At 46.6% G+C, this 21,750-nt stretch overlaps 3 protein-coding genes and 1 long non-coding RNA gene across 4 annotated transcripts in view; 2 read left to right on the top strand and 2 right to left on the bottom strand.

Annotated features, from left to right (window-relative positions):
• Positions 1 to 61: 61 nt before the first annotated feature.
• On the bottom strand, positions 62 to 13,654 carry wdr53 (WD repeat domain 53). The gene is made up of 3 exons (XM_047036421.1): positions 13,556 to 13,654; positions 1,342 to 1,828; positions 62 to 1,223 (listed from the first exon to the last, which is right to left on the bottom strand). Exons 2-3 carry the CDS (start codon positions 1,822 to 1,824, stop codon positions 495 to 497), a joined length of 1,212 nt encoding a protein of 403 aa, XP_046892377.1. The 5' UTR covers positions 1,825 to 1,828; positions 13,556 to 13,654; the 3' UTR covers positions 62 to 494.
• LOC124478221 lies at positions 9,988 to 12,571 on the top strand. The gene is made up of 2 exons (XR_006957216.1): positions 9,988 to 10,181; positions 12,254 to 12,571. It is a non-coding gene; the product is annotated as an uncharacterized LOC124478221 (long non-coding RNA).
• Positions 13,655 to 14,130: 476 nt separating the features above from the next.
• lxn (latexin) overlaps positions 14,131 to 21,750 on the top strand; it is a 10,417-nt gene continuing 2,797 nt past the window's right edge. The window contains exons 1-5 of the mRNA XM_047036420.1: positions 14,131 to 14,395; positions 14,947 to 15,186; positions 15,804 to 16,059; positions 18,901 to 19,004; positions 21,466 to 21,642. Of these exons, the coding sequence (XP_046892376.1) occupies positions 14,983 to 15,186; positions 15,804 to 16,059; positions 18,901 to 19,004; positions 21,466 to 21,642 (741 nt within the window). The 5' untranslated portion in view covers positions 14,131 to 14,395; positions 14,947 to 14,982. The remainder of the gene's footprint in view (positions 14,396 to 14,946; positions 15,187 to 15,803; positions 16,060 to 18,900; positions 19,005 to 21,465; positions 21,643 to 21,750) is intronic.
• gfm1 (G elongation factor, mitochondrial 1) overlaps positions 19,104 to 21,750 on the bottom strand; it is a 12,042-nt gene continuing 9,395 nt past the window's right edge. The window contains exons 14-18 of the mRNA XM_047036418.1: positions 20,686 to 20,848; positions 20,312 to 20,456; positions 20,056 to 20,216; positions 19,880 to 19,933; positions 19,104 to 19,717 (exon numbers count right to left, since the gene is read on the bottom strand). Of these exons, the coding sequence (XP_046892374.1) occupies positions 19,586 to 19,717; positions 19,880 to 19,933; positions 20,056 to 20,216; positions 20,312 to 20,456; positions 20,686 to 20,848 (655 nt within the window). The 3' untranslated portion in view covers positions 19,104 to 19,585. The remainder of the gene's footprint in view (positions 19,718 to 19,879; positions 19,934 to 20,055; positions 20,217 to 20,311; positions 20,457 to 20,685; positions 20,849 to 21,750) is intronic.

The following is a 21,750-nucleotide window of genomic DNA, read 5'->3' as shown; positions in this document are numbered from 1 at the left end:
CAATATTAGATTGTATATATCAGGAGGTGTGCAGGGCACAATCCTTTAAGACAGCAGAAAGCATCAGCACAGAGAAACTTTATTGAGACTTGCACCACAAAAATCCATGTAATGTTTTAGATTTGTGCGTATAAAATCAGTGCAGCAGACTGTGAATGGAGAATATAGCTGATCGTATCATACACATCAGTCTGGCTAGCACACCCAAGGCACACAGAAATCTAAATGCCAACTATCCATGCTACACTAACCTTGAAAATATAACTGAATTATTTGTCAGCCCCCCTGGTCTGACCTGGAGTGGTCCTCTAAGACTGTCCTCTGCAACACCCTTGACACAGACATAGTACAGTCATGCGTGAGTGTACACTTACTGGAGAACACCCCTCTTAGTACTGATGGTTTAGTCTGCTCTGGCTACATGATACAGATCAAGCAGAGAGCATAGTGAGAGGGTTGTTTGATCTGTTCTAGTTCTGCAACCAGAGGTGGAGCTATAGGCCAGCCAGAGAGTAGACAGTGAGGCTGGGACTCTGGTCTGCGACCACCAGGCTGGGCTCCCCCTTGAGCAGAGCAGGGCAGATCCAGTTCACCTTGTCCCCATGGTGGAAGCTGACCTTGGGCCCAGCCTTCTGCTCCTCTTCTTGGCCAGGTGAGGGCTCAATGCTGCTACCAGGATCCCCCTCTTCACCCCCCCTCTCCCCCTCCTCTCCTACCCTCTGCCCTTTATCCCACAACCGCTCAGTCTTTTCCTTCCTTCCTTGCTGGGCCTTAACCAAGGCCTTGGCTGAAGCCTGGAGTCTGACCTTCCCCCTGCCCTTAGCTTTCCTGCGAGGGGCTCCTTGCAGCCGTGTGTGGGCGTTGCCCTGCGGGGCCACCACAGGGTGCTGGCTTAGGTCCCAGAGTGCTACCAGGCCGTCATTGCCCCCGGTGACCAGCCAGTAGGGGTGCGGAAGGCAGTGTAGGAAGTGAGCCTGTGAGGCCCCCTGGCTGTGGGCCCTCAGTGCCCCCTGCTGTTCCAGCTTGGAGCCGGCACCGACCCGCAGGAGGTGCACCCTCCCGTCCTCAGCAGCACACGCCAGCACGTTCCCACACGTCGCCACGGAGACACAGTGGGCCAGCGGAGGGTTGAGGAGCTCCCCCGCCCTCTGCTGATGCTCATCCTCTTCCTGCAGGCTGACAGTCCACAGGGGGCGTGTCTTCTGCAGGCTCCAGAGCATCACCTGGGGGGACATGAACACAGGACTATGTGTATATACACTGGTAAATACATGTCCCCCTCCTCACCTGCATGCACAGGATTAAGTATATATACTGGTAAATACATGTCCCCCTCCTCACCTGCATGTCCAGCCCAGCAGACACCAGGTTGTTGGGCCTGTGAGGGCGGAAGGCGATGGAGGAGCAGATGTTGGTGTGTCTCCTCAGTGTCCGGTTCAGCCTCCCCCCTGGCAGCTCCAGCACCCTCACTGCTCCCGTGTCGTCAGCCAAAGCCAGCAGGCTGCCGCTCTCGTCCAGCGCCAGTGCGTTGATCTCCTCCTCGCCGGCCTCCCGCAGCTCCTGGACTGCCCCCTTTAGGCTGCGGGGGTCCAGCACGCTCACCGTCTCCCCATGCGCTACGTACAGCAGGCCAGTGGGGGAGAACACGGCGCTGGTGACGTCCTCCTCCCTTGGGAGGCTCAGGCTGCCCACAACCGAGCCCTCCTGGCTCCACACCCTCACGGCCCCCCCCTCCGAGCCGGAGGCCAGCAGGCCGTGTGGCCCCACCGCAGCCCCCACACACAGCACCGGCCCAGGGGGGCCCCCACTCCACCGCCTGGACATCGACCTGAGAACGGAGAGTCTATTAAGATGTTTTAAAATCCTGACTGTTATTCGTTTAATGTGCTCGGTAGTTACTTTTTTCCCATTGAAGATGGTGACTAAGGCTTAAAGGGGCAATTGACTGCAAAACCGATTTTACCTTGTCATTGTTGAAAAACGACAGTTCGGAGGGTAAACTGAACATACCGTGAATATCAAAGTCTATTGACACCTCTTTCCTATTCAAATCTCAAAAAGAAAAAATTTGGCTGTAAAACGCTAGCTTTTCAACAAAGCCACCGGTCCTACGTAGGACCGGTGATCGCCCTCTTATTGGCTCTGGTCTGTATCTTTGTCACGCCCCAGAATTTACATCCAGACCAGCCAGAGGTAGCGTCTATCTCCGAAACTAGTTTAGCTGCGCGCTGCTCTGTGTAGGCTACTTATAAGGAATTACAAAGAACGTTTTGAATTATAACAATGATATTGATTATGGACCACGGTCGTAAATGCTTTGTTCCAGGCTGTACAGGGAAGGCTAACACTTACAGTCTTCCCAAGGAGCCAAACATTCAACAGGCATGGCTGCTGTTGTCTATGAGAAGATCCAGGCGAAGTTCGACACTCAATCATTCATTTGCTCTGAACATTTCACCCAAGACAGTTTTGACAACCTTGGACAATTTCAAGCAGGATATGCTAGGAAGCTGAACCTGGAAAGAGGTGCTGTTCCAACCGTATGCTCATTGCAACCGCAAGCTATAAGGACAGTAAGATGTTGTGCTAACAGTTATTAGCAATGCTAACGTTTCCTGTATATAGCATACCAGGTAGAATGCTAAATACGTTTCTACACACATCAAATGACTCTAGCTAGACTAGCTGTAGTCGGCATTAGAAGGGAAGCTTCCGAAAAATAGCCAGAAAACAAACTGCAGTCTGGCTTATTGCTAACGCCTGTCTAGATAATCTATTTGAAAGAACTGGAGAAAGGCAGGTTTTAGATACAGGATACATTAGCATTGCTAGTAACTGTTACTAGTAACACCTAGACTGTAGGCAGGTAAACAAGTTTAGCTTGCTAGTTAACGCAAGAGCATAGAATGTGTGATAATTTAGCCTAGTTTATTGGCAATGGGGCTAACGTTGATTCGTGTTCCTGACTGTGTTTCATTCAAATAAATAACCTGTGTAATGAAAATCTACAATTCACGATGCATATTTGTCCAGATCTTTGTCATGTTATTTTACATCAAGATATCTAGAGCTAGACTAGCTAGCTAACTGAAGCCGAGTAGAATCACGATTGCAACAACGTTTGGTTGCTAAGCTGTAGCCTAATAATCTACCCACCTAAGTCAATCCAGTTTGCTTCAACAACAGAAGTGGAAACAAGTAATGTTATCATTTCAAATGTTATATAGTCAATCTGGTTGAAAACAGTGTTGTGTAGACACAATAGATTTATTTGCGTGTTTTTATTTCAAGTCTCCAACTTCAGTGTTTCAGCGAGTGCTGCTGTTGGCCGTGTTGCGTTTTTGCTCCCAGCTTCACTCGTTGATAACCAACCAATCAGCGCGCAGCTTATCTAAATATTAATGAGCATACCATAAAAAGAGAAAAGCTAGTGTTTTTTCCCGGGAACATTTCAGACGATCTGTAAGAGGGCATAGAACAGCACCCGGGCCATTTTCAACCCAACCAATGTTACATACCCTATTCGGAGACCTTAAGGAACAGTGTGAAATACCCAAAAAACCCAGTCAATTGCCCCTTTAAATAATTTGCCAACATTATCGACAAAAATTGTTTTGGGATGTAATATTGTGACCTATTTTAAGGGCCTGCAATAACGCGATTTGATCAGTACGGCGCTGTAGCACTAGCCTGTAGCCCCAGCCTGTAACGCTCCCGTATGCAATTCAATAGAAGACCAGACGACACGCTGCTAATGAGAATGTCGGGAGTGCAAGCGAAGCCGAACTAGCAGTGTGCATGGCCGTATTAACCATAGGGGCAATTGGGCAACTGCTCAGGGGCACCAACACTCCAGGGGCACCAAGAAACCGATGTATTTTTTATAATAAAAAATTATAATAACTAATGACTTACTAACCGAGTGAGGTTGTGCCGGGAAATATAAAACTGATGTTTTAACGTATCGACCGAGTGATAGCAACGCAAATCCGAGGCAAAGCCTCAGTTTGATATTTCCAGGCATGACCGAACGGTCGAAGTTAGTAAGTTGTTTATTATATGGCATTTTTAGCTCTTCATTTAAAACATGTCGTTTTGTTCAGCTCTACTCAAGTCTTCTCACGGTGTGTTTCAGGTGTTAGTGTAGCCGATGTGTGGTTAAACTCACTCCTCAAGTATGTAATAGGCCACCCGCGTCAAGAAATTGCTAGCTCTTCGTTGGCGTAGTTGGTAGTGGTGGCACTTGGGAAGTCAGAAGTGGTGAGTTCGACTCCCAGTGGCAGCGGACGGAGGCCCGTATACCTCTGACGGAACTTGCAAGACCACGTCTGTTACATTAGCACCTAGCAACCAATCTGATATCTGAGCGACCAAACCTAGCAATCTGCCTAGTGCTTTTTCTCTCTGTGTTCACACTTTTCTGCTCTTTTAGAAAGTTAAGAGTTTCCTCGTCGCTGCTGTCTTTATTTTTATATGGAACCACACTGTGGTTTTACTATCCATAGATACACACTGTGTTAAATTAAGACTAGGCAAGTTAGCTGTGATATAAGCGGGATAATGCACTGGGAGCAAGTGAGTTATGGAAAATAACTGCACTTCAGGTTGGTAAACGGTAGCATCCCCCTGGTTATTTTCTCATGACTGACTTTCTCCCAGTGCACCATACATAGGTTACACCCATGTATGGAAAATGTAGTGGAGCAGTATTAAGCAAAACGTATGAAAACAAATACAGTAAAGTACAGATCCTCAGAAATAATACCCGAGTACAGTAAAAAGGTATTTCTACTCAAGGACCAATACGTGGATTTGGTTTGTGTTCTGCGGGGTGGGGGTAGATGGGCACCAGAGTCACTGTTGCCCAGGGGCACAATGAAGTCTGCGTGGCATTGTGGGAAAGTTTAACAAAACTTCAAACAAAAAATCCTGTTGTGTGTTTCCTTTCATGGGAACACAACGTGCATGTTAACTTGGGAGCTTAAAGCGGAAACATCTCGGCATGAGAGGAACCATACAACTAGCCAGGATAGCTGTTGTTAGCGACACCAGTTGCTAAAAACGGGCTAAATCGTATTTCACGCATAGGCCTACTAACAGCTTAGCAACATGTCCACAGACAGCAGTTAAACAGCAGTACGACAATATTAAACACTCAAAAATTCCCAGTAGGCTACTAGTGGAACGTAGCCAGGCTCTGCCGTCCTACGTATTTCCGCTCAATTTTGATTTAGATAGTCTGGTTAGCCCCTCGCCTTGAAGCAACGGCCCCGGTGGATGTAGGTGGTATTGCATGTACGGTTAGGTTTCCGACTCTTCCGGTCGTTTTTTATACTATTAACTCCATTCAACATTTACAAAACTATTTCCCCCAATAATTTTTGTTTGATTCTCGAACCTGGCTCATACTACTAGCTTTTTCATGGAATCATTTTTCCCGATTTTTGCTAAGTTTGAAATCAATCCGAAATGGGTAAACTAGCAACCCATTTATTTGCTTAGTCAATGAAAGTTGCCTGCGAATGTGCTCGCGGATACTAACAGGGCACAAGCACAAAAGTTCACATTGGCCGATAGCCGATTTAAATGAGCTCTCGGAGCTAGGGAAAAAAAGAGCCACTAGCTGAGTCTACTACCGCGCACTTGTGCACTTCGAGCACTGACTTTCAGTGCTTAGGGCGCTTCACTCACAAAACCAGAATAATTCAGTGCACTGAAAGTACCAGGATGGCGCACTGCAAACGGTCCCAAAAAACAGTGTACAACGATGGACACTACTCGCCGTAAACGGGCGCCATCTTGGCAGCGTAGCGGAAAAGGAGGAGCCCTTTCGGCAGCTTTTTCCACTTAAGTGGAGAAGCGCGTTAATTTTGGCAGGTTTTGCGGGTGTGGCGAGCAGATTTGCGTCCGTCACTTCCACCAAGTGTTAAACGTAACAGTGTTCCATTTGAGACAGCACTTATTAGCGACAGAGTGCACTGAATATGTAAGTGCACTGTTTTGCAGGGCACTGTATTGCAGTGTACTTCATAAAGTGCGCGGTAGTAGACACAGCTAAAGTTTAAAGCTAGACAGGAAGACACGGAAGTGGAAAGATGGCCGCGTCCGGTCTCGCGCTCTCGCTTGCCTCACTGCGCCACTGAGCACTTTTCATAGAAATGAATGGGGACGCCATCTTGGAAGACAAAAGTAGCTTCCTCTAGTTATATTAACTCTATGGGTTAGGAACAGGCTATGTGGAACGGGCACCTTGTGTTAAATGATTTTTATTAAAAAAAACATAATCGTGTGATTTGCATAGATGAATGCCACCTAGCATCGGAGTCGGGACTTTTTATTTAAATAATCGTCTGTTGCAGCCCTAATGGTGACCCAGGAACGCAGACAGCACATTAGTTAAGACTACTGTTTTCTGAAACAAGTGCTACCTCACTTCACATATTAAAATGTGCATGGTTTTCGAAATCAGCCGTCAAGCAAGATAGCTAAATAGATAGCATCAATAGTTTGAAACTTGATACTGTAGCTACTATAGTGTAAGTAGGATTGACAACTGTCCCGTATTAGTGTAACTGACGTGGTCTTGCAAGCTCCGTCAGAGGCATCCCGGCCAATGTTCGCTCCCGCCGGGAGTCGAGCCTGCCACCTATCGACTTCCAAGCGCAACCACTACCAAGTACGCTAACGAAAAGCTAGCTCCTCTTGACGCGGGTGGCTTATTACATACCTGCGGAGCGAGTTTCACGGTTCTTACTCCGTTACACTAGCCGGGAACCCCCCCCCCCCCCCCTATTGCCCCTGAACCAAATTACAGCCTCCTACGTGAACATCTCAAATACAAACACACCCTTGCCTTACCCTTACTAAGGAGGACAAACGTTCTGCTCTCAATGTAATCACAACGGAGGGTTCCAAGCATCAACAAATGCAAAATTGAACGTATTGCTCATTTTACATTGTGATAAAAAACACAATTGTGAGATTTAATGTACAATACGATGTACGCTGATATTATTAGTACATTTACTTTCGAAAACAGTAGTCAATTTTTGTTTGATGACTGAGTCGTTAGCGTAATTAGCCTTTGTTGAACGACATATACTTTAGCGGTCTGTGATACATCCGTTTTCAATCGTTAAAATAATAAACATGCCTCACATATCGATTAACTTTTTATGATTTATTATGACATTATATTACTGGTAAACAATTCATGGGTACAATTATCATTATATACCTGTAGTTTTAAGCCAGTGTAGCTCACTGTTATGCTGTACGCGACGCGGTTTAGAGAAACATAATTCTACTGCTGTTTAGGAAGCCAAACGGCGACAGTAAAATCTCGGCACTCCCCTTACAAAAATCAAAATTCCCAGATGAGTTTTTCAATTGGTGAATCAACCTGTCACTCAAATTAGAGCCAATCCCTGTGCGAATAACATCCCGTATGTGGCACAGAAGTTTTCCCATTTTAAGAGGTCTGTAATGGGCTGTGAGTACTTTGAGCCATTGCCTACTAACCTGAACTTCAATGCCACAGCCTCAATTTGATGTCATTCTGTTCATGAAGGTCTCCTCTACAAGACTGTGAAAACCGCAAACATTTCCCAGCTGGGGTTTTTTTTTATAATCAAGCTTATGTCTGAGGAGTGCCTGTGATTTACTGAATTCTGACAGTAGCTACCTAGCTTGGAATGCCCACGACAGACTGAGGTTATACTGGCTTTGTTTTACAGTGCCTAAGTGGGATGACATGGTTGCGTTTTGAAGTTTTTGCTACATTGGGCTTCATATAACATTTCTATTTTGAGTATACTTGTATCTTGCAAGGTTTGCTTTAAAAAAAAAAGTTTATTCGTACTCGAAAAAAGGCGCGTTTTTATATTCCCCTCAACTCCGCCATCTAGTGGCTTTTTGTGAACTGATCTGCATTATCTTCAATCACCAGCACATAATGAGACAGTTAAATATCACATAGATTAAACAACAAATTTAGCCAATCCCAAATATAAGTAGGCTATTGTGTGAAAGGTGTTATGGAGGACATTTGGATTTGAATGACTGACAGTGATCAGCTCGACGTGACTTTCACTGAGCGCATTAGTAAAAGTTTATTTTGGGGTTATTTAGGTGGCTCTTAAAAGAGCCTTTGTTGCTTTTAGGCGGGAGTCTTTACAATATCCTGCTCAGACCTGAGTGGACATTCAACAGAAACATTTCGTTTCCCCTGAAATTTAAGTGAACGCCGTCCCTTAAATAACAATCATCCTTATGATGGATGTTGTTGTTTCGGATGCCAGACATGCCCCTATCAGCCAGGAAGGCGGCTATGCCGGCATTCACATGCCTTCGGGCCCGTTCAATCCCGTACACACTGGTACCAGGTACATGGTTGCGATAGACCTGTCGCTGGATGATATCGGAAAATATGATCCTGGTACTGGGGTACTTTTGCAGTAGCCATTCAAGATCGTTCCTCATTTGGATCATCAGACAACAAGATGTTTGAGAGGCCAGGTTGTTTCCGCCCAGATGCAAGATCATTACGTCAGGACCTGGACCCGCTGTTCCCTGGAGAAGAGGCAGGAGCTGCTCCCATCTCATACCCCTCTTCCCCATCCACTCAATCTGGCACATCAAGCCGAGGGTGGCTGTGTCCCGTGGCCTTGTGGCGATCAGGTGGCGTTCAAGCCAGTAAATCAACGAGCTGCCGATTATCCACACTCGTGGCTTTCGAAGGAGTTGGAGTTTGCTTTCCATAATAGTTGGTGAGTATAACTAGAGACAGATTTACTTTTATTTAAACCCCCTTCTATTTTTTTTAAGGGACAAATAACTGCTTACTATTGGTCTGTCATAAAAGGGCGGGAAATGTTACAATTTACCACAGTGACGGGGGAGGGGCACAAGTGAGTGACAGGGGATATGATCTTATTGGGTATTGATCAGAGTAAACAAACCAATTATATCCAGCTAAGCACCCTCCCCCCCAGCAACACACACAAACACCCCAGCAACACAGTGTAACTCATACAAAGATTTAGCCAATCAATACTTTGTTACTATCCACCCGTCCCCCCCTGTCAGAGAGTAGTTATTAGTTCAAATCTAATAATTCATTACTGACAGACTACAAGCAAGACAAGATGAGTTGCAGCAAAGAGACAAAGAGTGAAGGTAGTATGGTGTTCAGGGAATGTGAGAGATTAGGTGTAGAGTTGCATAATTTATCAGGAGAGAAAGATAAGATCGATATCAAGTTGTTGACCAATAGGGTCTTGTTTGAGATTCACAGGTTTGTATCTTTGATGGATGTAGGTACAGTGATTCAAAGTGTAGTTGACATTTTGTGTTACAACTTTGTTTTAAATGTAGATGATCGCAGGGCCCTTGAGAGGTGGGTAAGTACATATCTAAAGAGAGCGTTGTCAAGGAATCGTAGATTTGTACATAGAGAAAGGGTCGCTTTTGAAGAGAAATCAGTTAATTTTGGTCAATGGACACAGGCTGAGAGCCAGGAGCTAGTAGCTAGTATCGAACTGGAATGTGTCAGGGACGTAGACAAGGTTGTCGTGGATTTAGAAAGGGAACTGAAGGAAAGGGATCAATTAGTGCAGGACTTTGAGGTTTTACTTAAGGAGAAAGATAGGATAGACAATGATAGGAAAGAGAGAGGTTTGAAGCTGTATGAGGCTGAGGTCAAGATCAGCAGCTTGCAGTGTAAGCTAGACAAGTGTAGTCAGATGTTTTCAGATAACCATAGCTCCAGATCCCTGGTAAAGAAGAAGTTGAAGAGGAGGGAAGATAGGCTAGCACTGAAAGAGCAGGAGGCTGAGAGCCTTAGGCTTCACAACAGTGTGTTGGAAGTGGCCAAGGAAGAGTTGGAAGAAAGGTTAGTCGGTCTGAGTCAGGGACTAGCACAAATGAAAATGGAGAAAAGGAGGGAGACTCTGCGTTCTAATTATTTAAAAAGAAAGACTGATCAGGTAAGTGCTAGAGCGTCTAGTTTAGTAGAGCAGGTTCAGAATTTAAATGAGCAAGTGCAGTTTTGGAAAGGGGAACATTCTGTCGCACAGGAGGAACTACACAGGTTTATACAAGGGCAGGTCCCCACTTTTGAGCATGGTAGGTATTCAGATGTTGTTAGGGAGGTGTACATGGATTTGATTACAACTATGGGGGTGAGTTCCACCAAGGCATCTGAAGTTGTGAAAGTTGTGTTGCAGAAGCTTGGCAGGTCCAAGATAGGAAGGCTTCCTAGCCAGTCTTTTTGTAAATATATGGTGTTGGAAGCAAGGCAGGTGTCGCTACAGCATCTGCAAAGTACTCTGTTGTCAGAGAATAACTTGACCCTTTGCACAGATGCAACAAGTAAGTTTGGACACAAATATGGCACTGCAGGCATATTTTTAAAGGATGGTACTAGACTCCATTTAGGTGTGAGAGAACAGGCATCTGGTTCTGCCCAGTGCACGTTTGATACTGTGCGAGAGATGATTCATGATGTTGTTAGCAGTGGTGGTGAAGAAGTCAGTGATTTTTGTGAGAAAGACATCTTCTCCAAAATTAAGAACCTAATGAGTGACAGGGCCAGCACAGAGAAGAGGTTCAATGAAATACTGGCTCAGTACAGAGCCAGTATCCTGCCTGACATAGTTGAAGACTTTGATCAGTGCAGTGAGGTAGAGAAAGCAAGACTCTGTGTGGTGAATGAGCTTTTCTGTGGTTTGCATCTCATTGATGGTCTGGCCCATCAAGCAAACACTGCCTTGTCTACCTGGGAAGACATGGTTTTTGGCAGTGCAGAGATTGGAAGCTCTAGGCACCCCGGTTTCCAGAAGAGTTGTGGTGAAAGCGGAGCTGTACACCTTTTGAGAATAGTGTGTAAGCTCATTCAAGAGCGGGGCTGTGAAAAGAGTGGCAAGCCTGTTCAATTTCGAACATTTTTGATGGACAGGAACGGAACGGATTTCGTTCCCCTTGCTCCTTTTAAGGGAAACAGGGCAAATGTCACCTTTTACAACTCAGCAGGTTTGTATTTTTTGAGTAGGGATATTTTGGATTTCTCTTGTGCTAATAGAAGTGAAAATAGGTTAGTAGAGGCTGTGTATGAGGATCTTAATGTTCCTCATTTCCTTGCAGGTTGTCGGGCCTTGGGGCTTGTAGGGAAGTTAGTTGTTGATCCTGTGTGGGAGGCACTTTCTAGGAAGGAAAATGTGCTGGTCATGAATGGCAGGTATCAGGAGCTTGTCAGTAAGCTTAGAGAGTGGCAGGTGGATGGAGCTTCACTTCATACAGGGGAAGTGACTCTCTTTGAGGACATAGCTGTCCATGATAGTCCTGTTTTAAATAGTTTGACTAGAAAGACTGACATAGATTTTGATGGTTTGTCAGTGCAGGCTGTTGAGATAGTTTTAGCCAGCCTGGTTAAGGTGTGTAGCAGCATGCTAGCGGACCACTTAGTGCATGGACGCTATGCAGATGTGTCAGAGGAACTGGTTGACCAACTTGCCTCAGCACCTAAAACCAATGTCAGTTGTGAACGTGACTTTGGGGTTTTTGATAGGCTTCTTCGAGAGAAAGCTAGGGCAAAGGTCAACACACTAGAGGGCATGATGCTTTTCAAACAGAATCGGTCTTGGGAATGGCTGTCAGGATTAGATAGAGACAGGAAAGCACAGGTGTTATCTGTAGCTAGAGCATCAGTGCAAGAACAGAGAGCCGTTTTCTGTGAGCGTGCTCAAGCCATTAGGGATGAGAGACTTAGGATTTTGCAGGCGGCTAGGGTCAAAGAGAGAGAGAGGGAAGTTAGGGATGTTGCCACAAAGCAAAAGCTGACAGATGATTATTTAAATCATGAAGTCAGATTTACATAGGTTGTAAAGCAAGACTGTTGAGCGAAATTTAAAAGCCAACAGTATAGAGTAGGGCATTGGCAGTTAGACTGTTGAGCGGGATTTAAAAGCCAACAGTATAGAGTAGGGCATTGGCTTTTAGGTTGAAGATGGCTGTAAAATTATTTGTAACTATTGTGTATCTAGTATAATTGTTTTCTTTCAGGTAAGATTTCTGATGTAAATAGTTCCCTCTGCATATATTTGTATCTCTTATATGATGTTTATATAGCAAAATATTGTCAGTTTTACTCTAGTAAGGCTGTTTGAAAAGCCAGCAGTAGGGCATTTACAGGACATACACACATTTGCAGAACAATGACAACTATTCTGTCCCTAATATTTCTGTCTAATTTCAGGTATGAAGAGAAAATGAAACTGCAGCAGCACATCCAGTTTGCAGTGAGGTTGTATAGTAAAATTAAGTTTTCATAAATATGTATATAAGTTAATTAAAATGTGCACTCATTTTTCTCTATTTTTCAGATGAATGTGCCTTCAATTAGCTACACATTTTCCTGGAGCTTGCTCGATCGCCTTTTTGCTAGGGGTCAGGGAATAATTTTCCAGTACCCCATATTGGCTAAAATGGGTGAACTGGTTTTTTGATTCCCTCTGGAAAATGAGTTAGGTTTCCTATTAAATATGCATATTAAACATTGTTGTTCTTGAAAAAATTGAAGTTGTGTCATTATTATATTACGTGTATTATGTTTCAATGGATAACTTAATTAAAATGACATTTATTTAAAGAAAGACAACGAAAAAGTAATTTAGAGGTCCTCTTTTGAGAAAATGTTATTATAAATCGACTGGACAATATAAGAGTACAGACAAGACTTCCCCGCCCCATTCACTGCAATGAAAGCTTAATGGAACTCCGACTCGGAATTTGAGCTTCAGGGACGCTTGACAAAAAATGACAATATTTGGCGTGTCGGACGTTTTAGAATTGTTTATGTGATGTGTTCCCATCGTATTTAAGACTACATATTTTACAAACAAGAGCTTTGTTAATGTAGCTGTTTACATATCTAACTTGTACTGGTTAATCGGCTAACATGTTGAAGTAGGCTACATCCAAAGTCGCTGTCGTAAAACTAGCCTCTTTTTCACAAACAGCTGATTAACGGAAGTAGCTTCGAGGTAAAACTAAAAACCTTTAAAAACGCCTAATATTTGCAAATATTGTTGATATTATTGTGCGCAGGTGTTTTAGTATAGTGAATATGTAATTTAATTCCATCATTTCCCCAGGAATAACTATTAAAACGTATTTCAGGAAAAACGCTCAAACGGGTTTGTCCTCCCTACCCTTAGACATATGTATATAGCTAGTAGCTAACTTCGTTGTAATGAGCAAGGATGAAGTTGAGCACTAAAATCTAATTAAAACTAAAGTACGATCAAATATCCTTCAGGCGTATAGCGTTAGACTTTATACACTATAATTATTTTAATATACATTTTAGCTAGTTGGCAGTTCACTAGCTTGATTGCTAACGTCAGCTAGCGTTACCTAGCAATATAGCTACAGTAGTGGCTTTTTAAATAAATGTGATGTGTCAATGATATCCTAACCTAACAGATAGCTACATAAGCTCACCAAATCGAAGTTTTAAACACATATAGCAACTTTCTTGAAAAAATATTCTTGATACCTTTAATTTTTGTTGACGCTGTTGCTCAACTCATATGAGGCAGGGTCGCACATTAATGACGCCACCTAAGGTTGTTGATTGACAGGACTAACAGCCAGTAAGCACTTTGTATAAGATCTTTGTATGATTTTTTCTGTGTTGTACCCCCTTGCATTCTTCTGTTTGCAATTGTATCCTCTGTAATTGATTGTATTGCTGCCTTTATGCAATACAAAAAAAACAAAAAAAACTAACAGCCAGTAACCTAGGGACTGTGTCAGTACCAAACCAACTGCATAGCTACAAGTCTGGTATTTGTGTTAGACACAACGAATACAATGTCTACATAAACAGATCAGATGACTGAGCAGTGAATTCGCAGACGTGCCAAATGACATTGTGTCCTTCAGGCACTTCATCCTACTTGCCTCGGGGGAATGTCCCTGTACGCACAAAGACTAGCCAGCAGAAATGACCTGTCTTCTTCAACATCTGTCTCTGTCTTTGTCTCTCTCTCTCTGTCTCTCTCTCTCTCTCTCTCTCTCTCTCTCTCTCTCTGTCTCTCTCTCTCTCTCTCACACTCACACTCACACTCTCACACACACACACACACACAATGACACACTGAATAGTAGCAGTGTTTTCTGTTAGTTCATCCAGAGCAGCAAATCTGATGAGTCCCCATTTCTGGGTCAGTGCACAAAATAGTGAATACATAGAATAGAGGGCAAAGCAGTTCGCTCGCTCGCGCTCGCACACACTTCCACATACGTACACAATTTCTCACATTCTACCTCTGAAGTGTGATGCAGACACACAGAAGAACCCTCACCCCCAGCCAGTCCCTCTAACCACTTGATTGTGAGTACTTAATTGTTTCTTCATTCATAGTTCTCAAACTTAACTGCACAAAGCCAGTTCAGTTCATGTACATGCAGTTTTCAAACTGAACCGCATGTACATGTTTTTTTAATGGTTACTGAACTGTATAGAGAATTATGTTAACACTTCTATTTTTCATTGGATGCATGTTTCAAAGTACATGTCATGTAATATCATTAGAGGGTCAAATTCTGAGAGTAAAACCATTGGAGGGTTTAGGAGGGAGTAGGAAAGTTGGTTCATGGTCGTTAGTAGAGCCTGTGGTCCAGGGAAGAATGCTGACTGTTATCTCAACATCCACACCCACACTCACCACTCTTTCCTGCCATCAGCAGAAAGACTGGCTCACCAAACTAGACTCATCTCTCATCAAACTAAACTAGACCCTAACTCCCCCTGTAGACTAACACACAGGACTGGAGAACACTAAGACCCTTAGCTGTCTTTCCCCCCTTCTGAATTGCACTGAGCTGACTTCTCTTTTACCTAAACACACAATCACTATTTTATCCCATCCTATCTTATCACAGACACAAACGTTTTATTCCATCCTATCATACACACGCATGATGAGGTCACCGTACTTCCCGGCTCGCTCAGTGCTGTTCCGTAAGGAGGAGAACGGCGTGACCTACCGTGTTCCTGCACTGCTCTACATCCCCTCTTCCTCCTCCTTCCTGGTGTTTTGCGAGGAGCGTCTGAGTCCCTCCGACTCCCAGGCACACCTGCTGGTCATGAGGAAAGGCACCTTCTACAGGAACTATGTAGAGGTCAGTACAGGAATTATGTAGAGGTCAGTACAGGAACTATGTAGAGGTCAGTACTGGACACCTACAGGAACTATGTAGAGGTCAGTACTGGACACCTACAGGAACTATGTAGAGGTCAGTACTGGACACCTACAGGAATTATGTAGAGGTCAGTACTGGACACCTACAGGAACTATGTAGAGGTCAGTACTGAACACCTACAGGAACTATGTAGAGGTCAGTACTGGACACCTACAGGAACTATGTAGAGGTCAGTACTGGAATTATGTAGAGGTCAGTACTGGACACCTACAGGAACTATGTAGGGGTCAGTACTGAACACCTACAGGAACTATGTAGAGGTCAGTACTGGACACCTACAGGAACTATGTAGAGGTCAGTACTGGACACCTACAGGAACTATGTAGAGGTCAGTACTGGACACCTACAGGAACTATGTAGAGGTCAGTACTGGACACCTACAGGAACTATGTAGAGGTCAGTACTGGACACCTACAGGAACTATGTAGAGGTCAGTACTGGACACCTACAGGAACTATGTAGAGGTCAGTACTGGACACCTTCTAAAGGAACATGTGAGCAAACATCTAATCTTACCTCCCTTTCCCTCTTCCCAGTGGGAGGACATGCGTGTGTTGGGCTCGGCGCGACTGGAGGGGCACCGCTCCATGAACCCGTGTCCCGTGTACGACGAGTTTACTGGCACGCTCTTCCTGTTCTTCATTGCCGTACTTGGCCACACCTCGGAGGCCCACCAGCTGATCACCGGCAAGAACCTGACACGCCTCTGCTGCATCTCCAGCAGCGACCATGGAGACACCTGGAGCCCCACCATTGACCTCACCGTCAGGGTCATAGGAGACACCATCACAGGTTAGCATAGGAGACACCAGCACAGGTTAGCATAGGAGACACCAGCACAGGTTAGCATAGGAGACACCATCACAGGTTAGCATAGGAGACGACAGCACAGGTTAGCATAAGAGACACCAGCACAGGTTAGCATAGGAGACAACATCTCAGGTTAGCATAGGAGACGACAGCACAGGTTAGCATAGGAGACGACAGCACAGGTTAGCATAGGAGACACCAGCACAGGTTAGCATAGGAGACGACAGCACAGGTTAGCATGGGAGACACCATCACGGGTTAGCATAGGAGACACCATCACAGGTTAGCATAGGAGACGACAGCACAGGTTAGCATAGGAGACACCATCACAGGTTAGCATAGGAGACACCAGCACAGGTTAGCATAGGAGACGACAGCACAGGTTAGCATAGGAGACACCATCACAAGTTAGCATAGGAGACACCATCACAGGTTAACATAGGAGACGACCGCACAGGTTAGCATAGGAGACACCATCACAGGTTAGCATAGGAGACACCAGCACAGGTTAGCATAGGAGACACCATCACAGGTTAGCATAGGAGACGACAACACAGGTTAGCATAGGAGACACCATCACAGGTTAGCATAGGAGACACCAGCACAGGTTATCATAGGAGACACCATCACAGGTTAGCATAGGAGACAGCATCACAGGTTAGCATAGGAGACGACAGCACAGGTTAGCATAGGAGACGACAGCACAGGTTAGCATAGGAGACGACAGCACAGGTTAGCATAGGAGACGACAGCACAGGTTAAGACTGGATAACTGGTTCTGTTTGGCGCTCCTACAATAGAGTATCTTTTTAACTTAATTCTAGCTGACTTTTTTTGACCTAACCCTAACTGTGTCTGGTCCTTAGACCGGGCCACCTTCACCCTGGGCCTGGGTCACCCTAACCCTAACTGTGTCTGGTCCTCAGACTGGGCCACCTTTGCCCTGGGCCCGGGTCACGGCATCCAGTTGAAGTCTGGCCGGCTGCTGGTCCCGGCCTACGCCTACCTCATCACCTGCAGGGAGTGCTTTGGCCAGGTGTGCCAGACCACGCCCCGGGCCTTCTGCTTCCACAGCGACACCCACGGCCGCACCTGGCGCTTCGGGGAGGCGGTGCCGGGGCCGGAGAGCGTGGAGTGCCAAGTGGTGTCAGTGGACGAGGAGGACGGCAGCAACGTTCTATACTGCAACTCCCGCAGCCCGCTGGGGTTCCGCGTGCAGGCGCTGAGCCGGGACGACGGAGCCACCTTCCAGGATGGCCAGCTCGTCCGCAGGCTGGTGGAGCCGAGGAACGGTTGCCATGGCAGCGTGGTGGGGTTCTCTGCCCCCCTCCAGCTCCACCCTTGCCCCACACGCTCCAGATACTGGACCTCCTGCAGGAACGGAGGAGCCCCAGAACCCTGCACTGCACCCCCCAGCCCTCACCCAAGCCCTGACCCCAGCCCCGGCCCTGACACCTGCCCTCAGCCAGACCCGGCCACCAGCCACGGCCCTGACCCCAACCCTGACACCAGCCGTCACCCCAGCCCTGACTCTGACGCCAGCCCTCAGCCAGACCCGGCCCCCAGCCCTGGCCCGGCCCCCAGCCCTCCCCAGAAATTCCTCACCCCCACGTGGGTGGTGTACTCCCACCCCACCTGGTCCAATGCCCGGAGGGACTTGGGAGTGTACCTCAGCCCATTCCCCCGAGACCCAGACAGCTGGTCCGGCCCCTGGGTGATCTACGAGGGTCCCAGCGCCTACTCTGACCTGGCCTGCCTGCAGCTCCCCTCCTCTGGCAGCCCCACCTCCTCTGAGGGCCCCTCCTTCTCTGGGGGCCCCCCTGCCGTGGCCTTTGCCTGCCTGTTTGAGTGCGGAAGCTACACGGCCTATGACGAGATCTCTTTCAGCATCTTCACCCTCTACGAGCTGATAGACAACCTCCCCAGGAACGCCCCCTGGGACCACACACACACACAGCCAGGCCACCACACACACACCCCTCCACACACACAGCAAGGCCACCACACACACACCCCTCCACACACACAGCAAGGCCACCACACACACACCCCTCCACACACACAGCAAGGCCACCACACACACACCCCTCCACACACACAGCAAGGCCACCACACACACACCCCTCCACACACACGGCTGTCCCTTGGGACAGTGAGACCAGCATCCGGTCGTTGGAAGCTGTCTGACCTCTGCTCTGTGTCCTAGTCACATGTTGTTATGAGTCTCACAGCATCCTGTTCAAATCACATCTAGAAACACTGAATCATGTTCTAATATTTTAGATGTATTTGAAAACGTTTTTTTGTGGCTACCTATGAGTCCATCCATGCCTTGATGTAGCTTGAACACTGAAGAGAAGTTAGATTATGTTTTGGAGGCTGAGAGGAGAGACAAACAGGCTGAGAGAAAGACAGGGTTGCTGTGAGGCACCATAATAAAATAAATGTTGTGACCAGTCTCTTGCATCTATTGGATCTGATTATTACCACCCTTGACTGTTTAATTCATGCCACCTGTCACCAGTTGCATTCTGGGAAATCAAGTCATTAGTCAGCAAAAACTACTTCATGAGTGCATCAGCAGATGTCTAGCTAGGCTGATGACTGTGGTAGACTTTCTGAAGCCATGTGCAAGCGGAGAGAGCAGGAGCTATAGAAGTTAGATAAAGAGAAAACCACAAGCTTTCCCAGCTGGGACACCCTCCTCCCTCCGTGTTGCGTAACCGACCCCAGTAAGGCTCAGTCCTAGCCAGCATTCCTGTAGACATTCTGCCGTTACTGTTCTCCAACCTCAAGCTCTGTTGTTCTGCTATTCCCGTACAGAGGGGACTATGACGGGGAGGATGTTGGTGGTGCTGACTGCCCTGCTGACGGCAGGGACGGGAGCTGAGCCGCTGAGCAGCAGCTCTCCGGAGCTCCTCTCTGAGGTGAGCGAGTCTAGCGGCTCCATGCGAGGGTTACCTACAGCGATGCTGTAGTGGACACGCAGGGTTAGGGAGGGAAAGAAATACAATGTAATAGAAAACAAAGAAATAAAACAGTGAGACATTGATAAATCTTAGATAATAGATAAATCTTAGTCTTTTTTTACACATTTATTACATATGCTGTACATAGTACAAAACCAGTCTCTGGACACACCCCAGTCAAACTTGTTGATCTTCTAGTTGTTGTGACGCCCAGGCAGTGAGGAGGGATCAGAGGACTGAGGTCATAAACACACAAACGTACATAACGTACTATTTGATGTCTCAGATTGTATTCCTGAAAGTTTTTAGGATCTTTTAATAAACAACTCAGCCTCAAAGTCTCATTTAAAAACAAGCTGAAGAGCATCCCAGTACGTTCATGAGTATGGAGGTAAACGATCTGCAAAGTGTGTGTGTGTGTCCTACTTTCTAAGTCTTGAACTGATCATAAACTAAAAAGAAACTTGTGGGTGTCTCTACCACGCAGGAGCAGTGCTGCATGTAGTTGTCCTGTGTGTGTGTGTGTGTGTCCTCCAGCCTCAGTTCTTCCACTTCCCCTTCTTGGCGGGCAGCTGTCCGGTGGCTTCCAGATGTTTGTTGATCAGCTGGTCCTGAGTGTCAGACATGCAGGGCTGGTACCTGCTGTAGTCCATGGTGTACTCTCCTTTACCCTGCACACACACACCAAACCTGTTAGTTAACAAATGTCACATATATATATATATTTTTATTTTTATGTATCGTACACTGGTGCACTGTCGTTTACTCCTTAATAGAGAGTGACATGGTTCTGAGCGTAGCTGCTGTAAGAGCGGCGTGGTGCAGAGCCTCACCTCTGTACAGGAGCGCAGCTCCGTGGCGTAACCAAACATGTCATTCAGAGGCACCTGGGAGGAGAACAGGAGGGTTAGAACATGCTGCTGGCAGGAAGTTGTAGGCTGGTGAACCGTGATTGGTCAAAGGCTTTGTTGATGCTTAGTGATTGGGTGACGTATGGGGTGACACTCACGTCAGCATAGAGGGTGAAGTAGCCTTCTGCCCCATCCTGGCCCGTGATGACACCATGGCGACGGTTGACCCCGGCGATGACGTTGCCTTGGAACTCGTTGGGTGCCACAATCTCGACAGACATGACAGGCTCCAGCACGGTCACACTGGCCTTCTCCATAGCTGCAGGGCAGCATGTAAACACAGCAGCATGTAAACACAGGATATACTGTGCATGTGTGTGAAGCGTGAAGGGTTCTCATTGGTCCACACCCTACCCTGCTTGAGAGCGCCCTCGCCGGCGCGAATAAAGGAAATCTCGTTGGAGTCAACCATGTGATGAGCTCCGTCCTCCAGGATGAACCTCAAGCCTGAGATCTTGTGTCCCGTCAGAGGCCCCTTCTCACACGCTTCTCTGAACCCCTGAGGGAGGAGGGGATGAGAGGAGGGAAGGGATGAGAGGAATGAGGAGGGGATGAGAGGAAGGAAGAAGCGGGGGATGAGAAGACGAAAGAAACACCCACATAGTGAGTCCTATTAATGGGGACAGGTGTAGCTTGGTGGTATAATTGGGGACAAGTGTAGCTTGGTGGTATAAATGGGGATAGGTGTAGCTTGGTGGTAAAGCATTCGACTGCAGATCTGTCCTCACCCTCTCTACAGCTGGTACAAACTGCTTGGGGACATTGGTTCCAATTGTCTGATCCTCAAACTCTAGTTTGGTGTTGTGTTCTGGGTCCAGGGGCTCCAGAGCCCCAACCACCTTCCCGTACTGGCCAGAACCGCCCGACTGCTTCTTGTGTGTGAAGTCAAACCTGAGGATGGACACATGAAAACATCAGTTGTTTTTGAACAAATATATTTTCATTTCATTCATTAAGGACAGTGGTTCTCAACCTTGGTCCTCAGGGACCACAAACACTACTACTGTAGTGTATCTTTTATCTTTCAGACCCTGTCACAGATGGTGTGCGCAAGAGACCAGGCAGTAGATGGTGTCTGTCTCTTTAAAAGGGGACGGGCCAATCTTAACTCCTGACTTGAGAAGAAGCAGGAAGTAGTTTAACTCTCTCAAAGCTGCAGCTGTCACGGCATGTGTGACAGCTAGCCTCTCTCTCTCTCTCTCTCTCTCTCTCTCTCTCTCTCTCTCTCTCTCGGGGCAAATAGAGCGACTAGCATTCCTCTCCAGAACAGGCAAGAACACGGTCTCAGTTCCTCTGGTTCTCCTCATTTAGCTGCTTGGTTCTCCGGTCTCTCTCCCTTCTGTCCTCCATTTCTCTGCCGTCTTATCTTAAGGCAGGTCCCTCATCTCACCAGGAGGTCAGAGTCCCTCTGAGCAGACTGCCTCCCTGCCCATCCCTGACGACTACCACTTGTGTTCATTCAGTTCTTATTGCTCTCTCCGTCTCTCTCTTTCTCTCCCTGTTGCCAGGTAGCCATAGCCCAGCTATTGGAGGAGACAGACATTGTCATGGCCACAGGGGATTTGAACCCGAGTCATTACCCTGCCCAGCGGGCAGCCAAGGTGGTTCAGCACTACCTCAACACCCGCTATGGAACCCCCCACAGAGTCATCATGCTGGAGCGGGTTCACAAGGCCAGCGCTGAGGTGAGGGGGATTGACCAATTAAATGGTTTTTCATTTCCTGGCTATCACGCACAATAAACGTAAGTTACATTTACGAAGCTACCATGTAGCAAAGCAACAAGTTCTTGA

Source organism: Hypomesus transpacificus, chromosome 15, assembly GCF_021917145.1.
Source record: "Hypomesus transpacificus isolate Combined female chromosome 15, fHypTra1, whole genome shotgun sequence".
In the NCBI taxonomy this organism is placed as follows: domain Eukaryota; kingdom Metazoa; phylum Chordata; class Actinopteri; order Osmeriformes; family Osmeridae; genus Hypomesus; species Hypomesus transpacificus.
Note: the sequence above shows the minus strand (reverse complement) of the source record. Positions and strands in the feature narration are given on the sequence as shown.